Source organism: Vipera ursinii, assembly GCF_947247035.1.
Source record: "Vipera ursinii genome assembly, chromosome: 2".
Taxonomy (NCBI): Eukaryota; Metazoa; Chordata; class Lepidosauria; order Squamata; family Viperidae; genus Vipera; species Vipera ursinii.
Window position 1 is genome coordinate 118334331 of NC_139513.1, and position 13077 is coordinate 118347407.

A 13077-nucleotide genomic window follows, 5' to 3' on the forward strand; every position below is an offset into this window, starting at 1 on the left:
AACATTCTCACCAACACCGACAGGTCAAACCACCAGTATACAAAAATAAGAGCAAATCCCACTCCCTCCTAGCACTGATTATGTTACCTAGTTTGGTAATGAAATGTCTTCAAAAAGACCACCAAGCTCAGAGAGCACCAAGAATCTCACATGGCAAATATATTTCATAAGTAATATTGGAAAGATTACAAGGATAATAAATATATACTGCACTGTTTAATATTGAAATCATTTTTCCAACATACTGAAGAAATTTCATATTTCAAAAGACATACAAACTGAAAACATATTATTCTCAGCCCTTCTAGAAATCTTTCACCTGAATACAACCATTTTTCAAATTCTGCTGTTAAGGAAGGACATAACAATTCACAAATTTATGTTTTCTTTCCTTAACAATACCACCTTCCCCAACAGCACAGTTCTTATCTTGGGTCCTATTTCCCAATAGATACACCCAAATAATAACTTTGATCCTGCAAAAAATTAACAAAAATTCATGAACAGAATATTTTTTTTTGTTTGCCCCACTCACAGTTCTTAAGAAGCAAGTCAGATTTAGAAGTGGTCTCCAATTTTGAGCACGCTCATATTTTTGATTCAGGAAATTTCTAACTTTTAAGGAGATACTAAGCATTGCCAATAGGACCAAGGAGGAAATAGTTTCATTTGTTTTGGTGTTTTTACAACTTTGAATGACTTATTGGTAGATAAGCAAGTTATAAATCAGGATAAGAAATAAGAGAGTACTATAAATAAGTAGTGAACAAATGAAATATCTATCATTAGCTCATATCATTTTAAAAATATTTATTATTGTATTTCTTTATTCTGGAAAACTGTTCACCTTTCAAAGAATATAAAATTATTTCAAGTTAATAATGTTTTTTAATAATGTTTTCAAAAGAATAGATTGCAAGAGTTCACATTGGTTACTAAAACAGATTTTTCTAAAACTGTGCCACAATTCTATCACTAAGGTCAGAATTCTTCACTGTTCGAGAAGGAATTATCAAAATTTCTATCAGCCCTGAGATACCCTTCCAGGAGCCATAGAATTACACTCTTCTGTAGGATTATAATCTCAGAAACAAAACCTATGTATGTTCCCAAAAGCCCAAGGGAAAAGAGATCTTTTTGAAAAAAACATCTTGTACACATTTATCAGCTGTCTGTTTCAAAAGACAACAGAAGATGCTTAAAAGAAATGCGTAAGATAAGCAGTCCCATAGAATTCATACTTTGACAGCTGCCTTTTATCAATTTTATTTCCATGTTGTGCAATAGCAAGTATTAGATCTGCAAAGCCAAAGCTTGGCAATAACAGCAAATATTATTGTAGTAACATACAATAATATTTGTTGTTGTTATTGCCAAGCTTTGGATTCACACAATTATTTTCTCCCATCTTGATGTGATTTTTTTTTCCTGTGGGGAAATCCACATGTAAGCCAAGTTGAAAGATAGTTGCAACTCCCAGCTATTATTCAAAAGGCTGATGGTTTAATTTAATTAATTAATTGCATGCATTTTTTTTACCACTCATCTCTAAAGATTCTTGCAGGTTTGTAACAAACATAGCTGAAGTCCAGGGGAAGCAAAACAAGGATCAGATTAATAAAGCATACCTGCAGAATGTGTTTTGAAGGAGCTTTTTCAGAACTTAATGATGACAGTCAGGTTTAAGTGCACTTGCTTGTATAGTCAAAATACCACACTTCATACTTGAGAGGGAATGTCAGAAAGCACACTTTTTTCTTTGCAGAAATATAAATGGGTTAAAAGGGAAGCCTCTTAAAAGTGATTTAACTTGGTGCTGAGAAATCAGCTCTCTAGGGTCTCCAATAGTCTTCTCGGATTCCACATTTCCTACCCGAGAGAGTTACGTTTAAAACTGGGCGAAATCTCACTCTGTTAATATGTGTATGGGCACCCAAATATGTACGGTAATTGAAAGCTTCTTTCACTCTGTCCTATGCCTTCTTTTTAAAACTTTTTAACACCCACCCTCCAATTTAGCACCAGAAAGGAACAAGTGAAGCTCTGATATGGATGCATTCATATAAATCAGCATGGCCAGTTAGGAAACCATAATCAGTAAGGATTTATGTACAATTTATTTCTACTAATATATATGTACAAAAGCAGATTTTAAATAATAGCCATAATTTACAGAAGAAAAAGTACAGCTCTTATCACAATGACTAGGTAACCAGTCATCCACTAAATCTGGATTTGTCCAGATCTTAATTTTTGACTGACACTTTCAGAGCTCTTCATTCTCCCTTTTTCCCCCAAGGCCGTTTAATTAGACTTGGATTGCACACTCATTCAGACAGAAAACACCTTCAAAGAGAGGATGCATTTAGTGAAATTTGACACATAGCTTCTGCAATGTATACACAGAAGTGGAAATATAAGTTGGATTTGCTGTCCTGAGACAAGAAATCTGATACTAAGGAAAGAACAACAGGGACAAATATATTATATATCTAATCCTCATTTAGCAACCACAGTTGGGATGGGCAAGTTGGTTATCAAACAAAATAGTTGCTGGCTGAATTGTGTTAATGATCTTACTGCAGCTTTCCTTTGCTTTACAAATCTGCAAGGGTCAAAAACCCAAGGATAGGTGGCAAAGCTACTTTTGCACTTCAATAACCCAACTGAATTCTGTATCTCTAGTGAAGAGTAAATTAATCTTGGCAGCTTGGTTTTTGTAACAATGCTTGCTTGCGAAGATGTTTCAAAGATTTCATACTTTTTCCGCCATTTTGGATCATCCTAATTAAGATATTAGAGGCGTCAAGTGTCCTTTGGCTTTGACCTCTCATCCTCCTCCTTTCCTCCTTTGTTACAGTATTCTACTAAGATATCGATCTTGCATCCACTTTGTCTCACTTGCTTGGCTAACTCTTTTTCCAGAAAGGGGTAAGCTGCTTTGGGACCATCTATCAGGCAGTTGCTTTTTGACCCCGGGGAAAAAAATTGGGCAGAAAAAATTGTTGCTGGCAGAAATAAGCATTGAACAGATTTGTACCTGAGTATTTTGCAGAGAAACCTGAGAATGAGACTTAGTCAACAGCAGCCTTCAATCAGAGTAGAGCTGGAAGGGACCTTGGAGGTCTTCTAGTCCAACGGCCTGCTCAAGCAGCAGACCTTAGGGCCTACACCATTTCAGACAGGTGGCTGTCCAGTCTCTTCTTAAAAATTTCCAGTCTTGGAACACCCACAACTTCTAGAAGCAAGTTATTCCACTGGTTAATTGTCCTCACCGTTAGGACGTTTTCCTTAATTCCAGGTTGCTTCTCTCCTTGAGAGAAGCAACTTTCCCTCTATCAAAATCAACTGGAGAGACTGGCATTTGGACTGGATCAGAAAGAAAATAGAAAGAATATTTAAAAGGCAAAATAAAGCACTTAATCCTCCCCCTGCCGCTCCCTGTCTCTCATCTTTCCTGTCCTTTTGCTGCCATGCACTCTTCACACTTCAGAACTTATTTTTGGCAGGCTAATGAATCCCAGATGTCTAAGGAAAGGCAGCAGGAGATGCGGTTATTCCATTTGCGGCTTCTCATGGCTTCCCTGACAACCTCTTGTGTGAGACCAGCCAAGTGGGAACAACCTAATCAAGTGGAACCCAAAGAGTCCGCTGCTCTGTCATGGTGTGTGGGTGAAGGAAACAGTCAGGATCAAAAACAGCCAGGTGGTTGTTTCCCCCTCCCCCCACCCCCATCTGTCTCCAAGTGAAACTGGCCTACTAGGAATTTGCTTGAAGAGCAAACTGTGCAAGCATAAGAAAGCAGCTCTCAAAGCCATGGCTAATATACCCCAGGCTGCCATTCTGTGCCACATGGTTCAAGGCTTTTGAACCTTTCCAAGGACAAGATGGATTTGGGAGTAGAAGGGGAGAGCTTGGCTGAAATTTTGATTCATTCAAATGCTAATCCTTTCCCATGTTTTTAGCAATAAAGCACTCTAGGTATCTATAATCATTATCCTATCTCCCCAAAATTGTTGGAAAGGATAGAAATGTGCCCCCCAACTTGGGTTTCTTGGGGGGGGAAGCAGAATATGAATGGAAGTTAGTACATATGTACATAGTACATTAAGAAGATGAACTAGACTACTGTTTCAACCAGTTCAATGGCATTATCTCTCCTATACACGCATCACTGAAAAAATTTGGAAACAGACCAAAGGGCTGGGTGGGTGTTCCCACAGAGTTTTGCATGAACCAAATGTTCTCATCATTAAATTGTGATATATTGGCCCACCACCCTTGTCCTCAGACTGGATGACTTAATCATTTTATATTGTTTATACCATTTTTATTGTGTTGAAAGAAAAATCTTCATCAGGGTCCAGTCCAAGCTGGGAATAAACAAAATGGAGACTGCTTTAGAAAGAAGGTTGCAGTTTATTGAAGAGGAGAGCCAGACAGAAAGATGGCTCTGGGAAAAACTGACTATATGTAGTTGGGAGTGGTGGGTTTTTATACCTTCTGGGGCTTTTGAAGTTGTTTCCTGTTCCTGTTTGAGGCTTTGTATTTCCTGTGTCATGTACTTTGACCTGAGTATGAGTGTGCCTTTTTGGTATTGGTGGGTTAATCCTATTATGTCTCCAAAGGTCATGTCTTTTAGAGTTTGGGTAGGGTATGTAGTTTTTAGGTGTCTCTGTCTTCCTAATCTCTTCAGTTTCCAGCTGGAAGGCTTTAACCTTTCTGAAAGGATGATTGAATTTGCATTTCTAAAAGCTGGTCTATGCTGAATTTTCTGGCTGGGGGTAGGAGAAGTTTCTGCCTTTTTAATATTCCCCAAAATATTTCTTTCTCTGGATTCTTCCCACAATTGCTTACACTGTTTTTACTGTAAGTTCCTGTGAGGCTAATTTGAAAATTTAACAACACATCAAATAAAATGAATGAACAAATGAATGCTTGGTAGAGTTTTATGCAGTGACTTAAAAGTGAGGTAAAGTTATAATCATGTCTACAGAAACTTAAAAGTATCATCCTGGGGAATATATTGGCTGAAATAAAAGCACTAGGCTTGGTTTAAACTAGCTGCAACCGACAGGCAAATTTTCAGTGAAAGGAAGTGATAAATATGGTGATATGCATTCAACCCAGCAGCTCTTCCACATAAAAGTAGATTTACTTTTATTTTACTTCCACCATAAAATCACTTGAAGTTCAGCCTTCTTCCAGTTTTAAAATGCTCCCATATAAAATATTACCTCATTGGCTCCCCAAAATTCGTTAAAAACAATTGACTTTTCTGCTGGCATGATTACAATTTGTCTGGAAGCTAACATTGTGGTAGAAGCTGTCTTAATGATGTGAGAAAAATGGCATCTGGGTCTCCCTCTCAAAATCTTTACTTTTAAGGCTTTCACTTCACTTCCATTGCTCTTTCCTCCCCACCCACCCCAAAACACATTGGGACATATTGTTTTACAAACTAACTTGGCACTCTTCTCTCTTTGGTATTGTGCAGATTTTTTGTCAACTTCCCATCTGCCAAGCAGTACTTCAGCCAGTTCAAGCACATGGAAGATCCACTAGAGATGGAAAGGAGCCTGCAGCTGCGGAAACATGCCAGGAGAGTCATGGGGGCTATTAATAGCGTGGTGGAGAACATATATGATTCAGAAAAGGTCTCCTCTGTGCTAGCTCTGGTGGGCAAGGCACATGCGGTCAAGCACAAAGTCGACCCTGTCTACTTCAAGGTAAGGGAAAAACCATGTTCTTGAACAATGATAAGAAAACCCCAAACCAAATAAACCAGACATAAAATGGCAATAATGACTGGCTAACAGTCCTTGGCAATTTCAAATTTGGTGCTTCAATACCTCAAAGTATTTAAATGATGAAGAATCTCCATCTAATTCTAATAACAGAATCTATATATCATTTTGCGGTGTAATCATCAATATTCAGTTTACTTGTACAGATGCACAAACAATGAAATGTGTACATTAGGGTCTTTGGTTTACAATCATTCCCATTTGTTTTAGCATGAGGACTGAGTTGAGATTGTTTTCAATATCCTAAGAGTACCTGTAAGGGAAAGGCAGAGACCAGCAAATACATATACATTTTTTCCCATTAATCATGCTACAGGGAGGCAGCAAACTCAGACTTGAATTAATTGCTGTTTTCCAAAAACAATTTTTTTAAAAAAATTGTGGGTTAAGGACTATTTGAAAGGTTAATCAGGTTGTCATTTTCAGATGGAAAAGACTAGAGTGTCTTTCTGTCCTTCAGAAGTCTTTTACTTGAATGGAAAATACTGCAGTTATATAATGCCACTCTTTAGAAATTATTATTTTGTGTCTTTCTCCTGGATTGATTTCCTCTGTGAGTTCTAGGGAACTATATTCTTTCTGCTAAAGAATCTCAAGTCAGTGAGCCCTTATTAGCTCATGCCCTTTGACCCAAGCTATTGACTTTGGCTGAAATAGAGCACTTGGAGTAACTTCACCTCACTGCAGATCTGTTTCTATTGATTTTGAAGTCTAGATCTGTCATTGGCCACAATTCTACTTGATGATTGATGGATGAGACCATGATTGTCCTTCAGCACAGACACAGTTTTATTTCACCCACTAGTTCTCATAAATATGTGTGAATTTAGTTCAAAGAGTGCCCAAAACAAAGGGAAGGTGTGCTGTAGAGCAAAGAGAGCCAAATGTATTACCCAAAAATTTCGATGCATCATAGTTGATAGGTGATAGATTATATAGCTTCATCCTTAAACCCTATGCCCTTCAATAATTATGAAGAACTGAAGTAAACTAGTATTATTCATTAGTATTATCACAAGAATTATTTCATTGTTTTGAATTTGCCTGTACAGTTGATAGAGAATTACAATGGGTAATATGATACACTACGATAGAATGTAGTGATAAGAGAGAGAATTCAGATACAAATGTTGTCTTGCAATCTCTCAAGAGACATTAAAAGCTCCTGTACAAAGTTCTATATTAAGCATTCCCTCTTATAACCATGCCAAATAACTGACTTGACTGAAATGGTTCTCCAATTCAACTAAGAATTCTAAAAATTGTAACTATATTATAGTATAGGTAATATTTTGTTAATGGTTTCTACAGTCATTACGATTCACATACTTTTTTAAAAGTTCATTATTAAAAAGATTTCATATTGATTTGTCATAGAGAAATGCATAATATATATCTAATAATTTATACACACACAGAGAGAGAGACACAGACACAGACACACAGACACACAGACACACAGACACACACACACACACACACACACACACACACACATATATGGCTGATTTATCAGAATGCCAACTTTCCAGGAACTCCCTAGCATTTTTGGATTTGGATTGATCTAAGATATCAACAGTTTCCCAATTGAAAGATTAAAGATTATAGCAATCACAATGTAGAACAGACAGGAAGAAGATTGGCAAAACACATTCCAGAATATCAGATAGCAATCAGATACAAATTACCTTGTTGTGATATGCCCTGCTAATTTAAAGCATATATAATGTTTTTAGGATTAAAAAAAAAGCTTAGCTGGCATGAAACAAAGCATTTTCTTTTCTTTCTAAAACTGTCACTGGTTATTTTTGAGCAACGGGGTGGTAGCTAAAGTCCAGATTTGGTTTGTTTTATCTAAAGTGTGTCCCAACCCAGAAAAAAGTTAAATGGTAAATTGAAAAAAAAGATGAAACAATCTCAGCCTTTTACCATGAATAATGAATATTTGCAACATACTTTTAAAATATCAGAACTGCCCACTATTCTGTCAAGATTGATGCCTTTTGTGATTGTGGCGCTTGAAACTTCCGATTAGATTTTCAGATACAAACATGAAGCTAGGGTCATCAGCTATAAGTTATATTATGAATGCTCTCAAAGATTTTATTTTTAGTCTCTTTTACTCTGTAATTCTATTATTTCTAATCTATAGCAAACGGGAGGGGGGGACTACTTGCAGTCTCTCCTGGATATAAATACTTTTGTTCGAGTTATTTATGCAATGGGATTCTTCAACCAGGATTGCTGTAGTGAGCTGCAAGTGGACTATCTCTGAAGGCAGACCAGGTGGGAGGCTGTGCTTACTTTGAAAGCAATTCAGAAGTGCTTTAGACGTGGTGTGTATGAAGCACTTCTCTGCAGTTTATTCAAACACACCCATCTTTTTTTTTCAGACTTCTGTACGAGTCCACTGCTTAAGAGTCAGATTCCTTCTGATTCCTTAAAGAAAAACATATTTTTTAGGCTTGTGAAGAAGCTGTTTTCATAAATAGCATAATAAAATAAAATACTGCACTCACATGAAGGCTGAAGCACTTGCCGAATCATTTTCCAGTTCCAGGGGTTAGCACAAAATGCACCTGCTAAAGTACTAATTAGAACTAGTAATTGAAACACATATCACTTGGGTGGAAAATAGTCCCTGTCCAGTTTGAATGCAAATACTTAATTTTAAGGTAGCTACTGGAAAAAAAATCTGCTTCTAGATGAGCTATCCCATGACTCTTTATTGACTAAACAAGCTGTTTTCTTAATAACTTTTGTATCTGTTGATGATAATTTTTGGGGCTCCTGCTTGCAGAATTCTCTTGGCACATAGTTTTTCCAACATCAAGAAAACACTTTCCTAATTCCCTTGCTTTTATTAAGTCGTCTAATTTTTTTTGGTCATCTAATTTTATTGCTGATTTTGTTCTATTGATTTGATTTTGGTAATATGTTGTGTTGCCATCCCAACATCTGCTCTACAGTTCTCTCAGCACAAGCTGTGGTGCAACCTTGGGGCTGGAATTCAGAGTCCCATAGGCTGCTAAAATGGCCACATAGGACATGTCAGATGATGAGGAAAATAGTAGACAAGCCCAACTTTAATATAACTAAATGCTTATTTTTCAAGTTATAAGCACCGTATCACTAAAATGAGTAACTCCAGTCGCAAGTTTTTAGCACATTAACTTGCCTGGTTGAATAGCAGAAAATGTGCTGTGCTCAAGCTTGAATATCCGAAGCATTTCTTCTGCGTCATTTTCAAGGGGTGCATAGTCTCACCATACGTGCTCAGAGCATCAAGGACAAATCTCATTTTGCCCCTCGTGGTCTTCTAAGAATGGACAAGCAATTGTGAAGCATAAAATGGCTATGAGGTAAAGGAGAACTTCTAGTTTTGTGCTTCTGAATTGAAATAACCTAGTCATCTAAGATGATTAGGAAAGATCAGGAAATTAAGACCTTTATACCCACGCCCTAAAATTATTTAGATACACCTCTTAGCCTAAAATAACCTGCCAAGGAATGAAAGAGTTATAGTCTAAAATCCCAGGGAAGAACAATATTAAGGAAGGCTGCTTTTATGTTATTATTAATTACCTTGTCATTGGTCTACTGGGTATTGTACAGAAACTAAGAATAAACTTCCATTATGGCAGCACACAGCCAAAGCAATAGCAGTTTTAAAAAGGGGGAGGAGCTAACGGTCATGCTTTGTTTTGAAACTACAGAGGAGATGAGAAATCCTGTTCTCCTAACTTTTCCTCTTCGTCCTTCTCCCAGATTCTGACTGGCGTCTTGCTGGAAGTGCTTACGGAAGAGTACACCAATGAGTTCAGTGTTCCAGAGGTTCAGAGAGCCTGGGCCAAGATGAGGAGCCTCATCTACACTCACGTGACGGCTGCATACAAGGAGGTGGGCTGGATACACTTTCCAAACTCAATAATGGGAGTGTAATATGGCAGGGCAGGCTTGGGATACCTGCACAATTTCACCCTGATTCTCATGACCTGTCACCCCTTCACTCTACTTGCTATAGGCTCATATGCATAACTGCAGGTATTTAAGAAGAAGACTTAAAAATACTTCTTTAGAAGTATTAAGTACTTCTTTAGAGAGTTAGACAATTATTGGTACTGTACTACAGCAGTCCCCAATCTTTTTGGCTTTGTGGATTGGCGGGGGGGGGGGAAGAGGGGATGGTTCCACACAAGCGGTGGGTGAGCACGCACAGCTGCATTTGCACGAGCAGCAGGCATGCGTGCCCACCAGCCACACACAAATGGAGTTTCATGCAGACGCTCGCACACTGGTTCCATGGCCCGGTGTGGGCATTGGGGATGGGCATTGGGGATCCCTGTTGTACTGTACTAGCATTAGTAATCATGTTAGAATGGAAAGCCAGCATAAAGAGGATGAAATGCGTTCAACTGTGACTTTTAGAATTACCAGATTTGTTAATAATACAGTGCTAGGATGTATGAACCCATACTATATGGATCTTGTAAAGAATCTTGTAGCACAGTAGTTGGTAACTGTATAAACCTTTGTGGATCTGAGTCCTTTTCGTCAGATAAAGTGGACAATGATCCACAAATCATGCAATAAATCTTTTCTTTTAAAGTATTGCAAGAGTCTTTATTTGCTTCAGCAGAAGCCAGTTACCATTCTAAAAGCTATTACTTTATGGTAATAGCTTTCAGAATGTATTTATTTCAGATTTACTTATTTCAGCTTGATGTTAACAGACGTATTTAATTCAGAATCCATCAAGAAAAAAGTGGAATTCTACAAATCTTCCACTGATGGATGAACATGAAGTCTTATTAGACTGGTAATTTTCACTACCATACACATGACTTGTCTGCAGTCTTTCTACAGCCCAGAAAATACAATTCATACTTAGTGGAATTATAAAATAGCTTAATCTTTCTTAGAGCAAACCCTAGCTCAAAATTAAATCCTCCCAGATTATAAATAATAAGAAATCAGGTGATCTCTGCCCACTGAATCATCCAACTTCATCTCTCTCCAAACTCAGTTATATTTTTATTCCTTCACTGATGCTGATTCGTTTACAGTTTTTCAAAGCTGTGATTCACCTCAGTGATCTACTTAGGTGGCAAAGCATGTCAGTTTTGGCCTATTTTCAGAGATATTAGAGGAATGCACTGGGATTCCCCCTTCCGGTATTGACTCATACTGGGTTAGACAGAACAAAGAATTAGTCAGCCAGGCTGATGTAGAAAGCGAATCTGCCAAGGCTCTGAATGCTCTCCCAGAGACAGTGCTGCCTCCACAATGAATCAGCCCATGGTAGGCAGGGTAGTTTTTAAACTGGCACATATGAAAAGCAATAACTGGAAGGAAGACAAGGAAAATACAATGATGGGGTGATGTTGTTTGACTCTTCCCGAGCCATTTGGAAAATCTGGTTTAACTTAACAAATGTCTCACTTAAGTTGAGGACTACCTGTATAGGCAGGCTAAATGATGTCAAAGAAACAGCAGGAGCATGTGCGTTCCCATTCCCCAAATAGTTGATTTTGGTTGCTGAAAGTATTTTAAGTCGGCAGTGCACTGCTTGAGGTCCTTGGGCTGCATGAGCCTGCCCCCCGAAAAGCCCTGGATTCCACCTACCAAGATCCACCAATTAGTCAATCATAATGTGATGAACCAGATCAATTATTTTGCTTGCAGACATTTAACTGCAGTACCCAACTAAGTAATATGATCATTGCAAGTCAGTTCCCTGATGGTGGCTAACAGTAGCTAGCACTGGTGATGCTATCCATATCCAATCACGTTTGTACTGGGCAACTTACATGCAACAAAATAAAAAACTACACAAGGAAACTCTAATACCATCTTTAAAATCCTATAGTTAAAATATTATAACATGTTGCAGTTACTTAAGATCCAAAGCTTTTTGAAAAGCCAAGTCTTAAAAGCTCTCCTACGATTAAACAGTTCCCAAATCTCTTGAGGCAAATTATTCCACAAGAATGGGTCTGTTACTGAAACGGACCCATTCAGACTCACTCAAATCTGGAGTTCTCCTCTACTTAAACACTTAGGAAGAGGATCCTGCAAACATTTTCTCCCAGGGTGATCCAACACGATGGGAAGAACCGCACACTCACTCGCACTGATGACGTTACCTACTTGTTAAAAAAATAGGTAAAAAATAAAGCTGTTGAAGTTTTATAATTTCCTCATTATGGTTCAGTGTTTGAATAAATTGATCCTAAAGTAAACCACCCCATGTTGCCCATTCTTGCCTCTCCATTGTTACACAATTGATTCAATGGCATAGAGCTGACAAATGTCATTAAGTCCAACTTTTAAAGTCTGGAACAGAACCATTCAAGAGCAGTGATGGCACAGTGGTTAGAATGCAGTAGTTCAGGCTAATTCTGCTGACTGCTGACTGCCAGCAATTCAGCATTTCGATCCTTACCAGGTCAAGGCTGACTCAGCCTTCCATCCTTCTGAGATTGCTAAAGTGAGGACCCAGTTTGTCGAGGGCAAAAGGCTGACTCTGTAAACTGCTTAGAGCAGGCATGTCAAACTCGCAACGTCATGTGACATCACACGACGTATCACGACTTTTTCCCCATCGCCGGCAATGGGGTGGGCATGGTTTCAGTATGACGCATCCGGCCTGCGGGCCGGCAATTTGACATGCCTGGCTTAGAGGGAGTCTAAGTCCTATTGCTATTCATTCACGACTTCACAACTGCTTTTTTTATGCTGCAGTCCAAACTTAATACAGATAGTCCAAAATTTCCATTGCTGAGTGAGACATTTGTTGTGAGTTTTGTCCCATTTTATGACCTTTCTTGCCAGAGTTGTTAAGTGAATCACAGCAGTTATTAAGTTAGTAACATGGTTGTTGTTTTTTATTGAAAAGTTTTAAAATACATTTTAAAAACATAAACTCCCTCCCTCCCCCTTCCCCCCCACTTTCCCTCCCTCCCCCTCCCCCCACCTCGACTTCCCAGAGCAGAATACAGGGTATTAACTTTTACCAACTTAAGCTAAAATATGCTAACTAACTAAAAAAAACACTTTAAATTCTATCACACTTCAACTCCACTTAAACATAACTAAATAATAATAACTAACTAATAATACATCATATAATACTAATACTTATTCATATGCTAAATGAAACTTTTTAGTCCCATATTTATTCTGAATATAATCGATCCATCTTCTCCATTCTAAAATATATCTCTGTTGCGATTGTTCTTTCAAATATGCTGAAATCTTTGCCATTTCC

At 38.0% G+C, this 13077-nt stretch overlaps 1 protein-coding gene across 1 annotated transcript in view; it reads left to right on the forward strand.

The window, feature by feature from the left end:
- The window catches only part of CYGB (cytoglobin), a 63985-nt gene that overhangs the window by 21471 nt on the left and 29437 nt on the right, over window positions 1-13077 (forward strand). The window contains exons 2-3 of the mRNA XM_083356586.1: window positions 5498-5729; window positions 9576-9707. Of these exons, the coding sequence (XP_083212712.1) occupies window positions 5498-5729; window positions 9576-9707 (364 nt within the window). The remainder of the gene's footprint in view (window positions 1-5497; window positions 5730-9575; window positions 9708-13077) is intronic.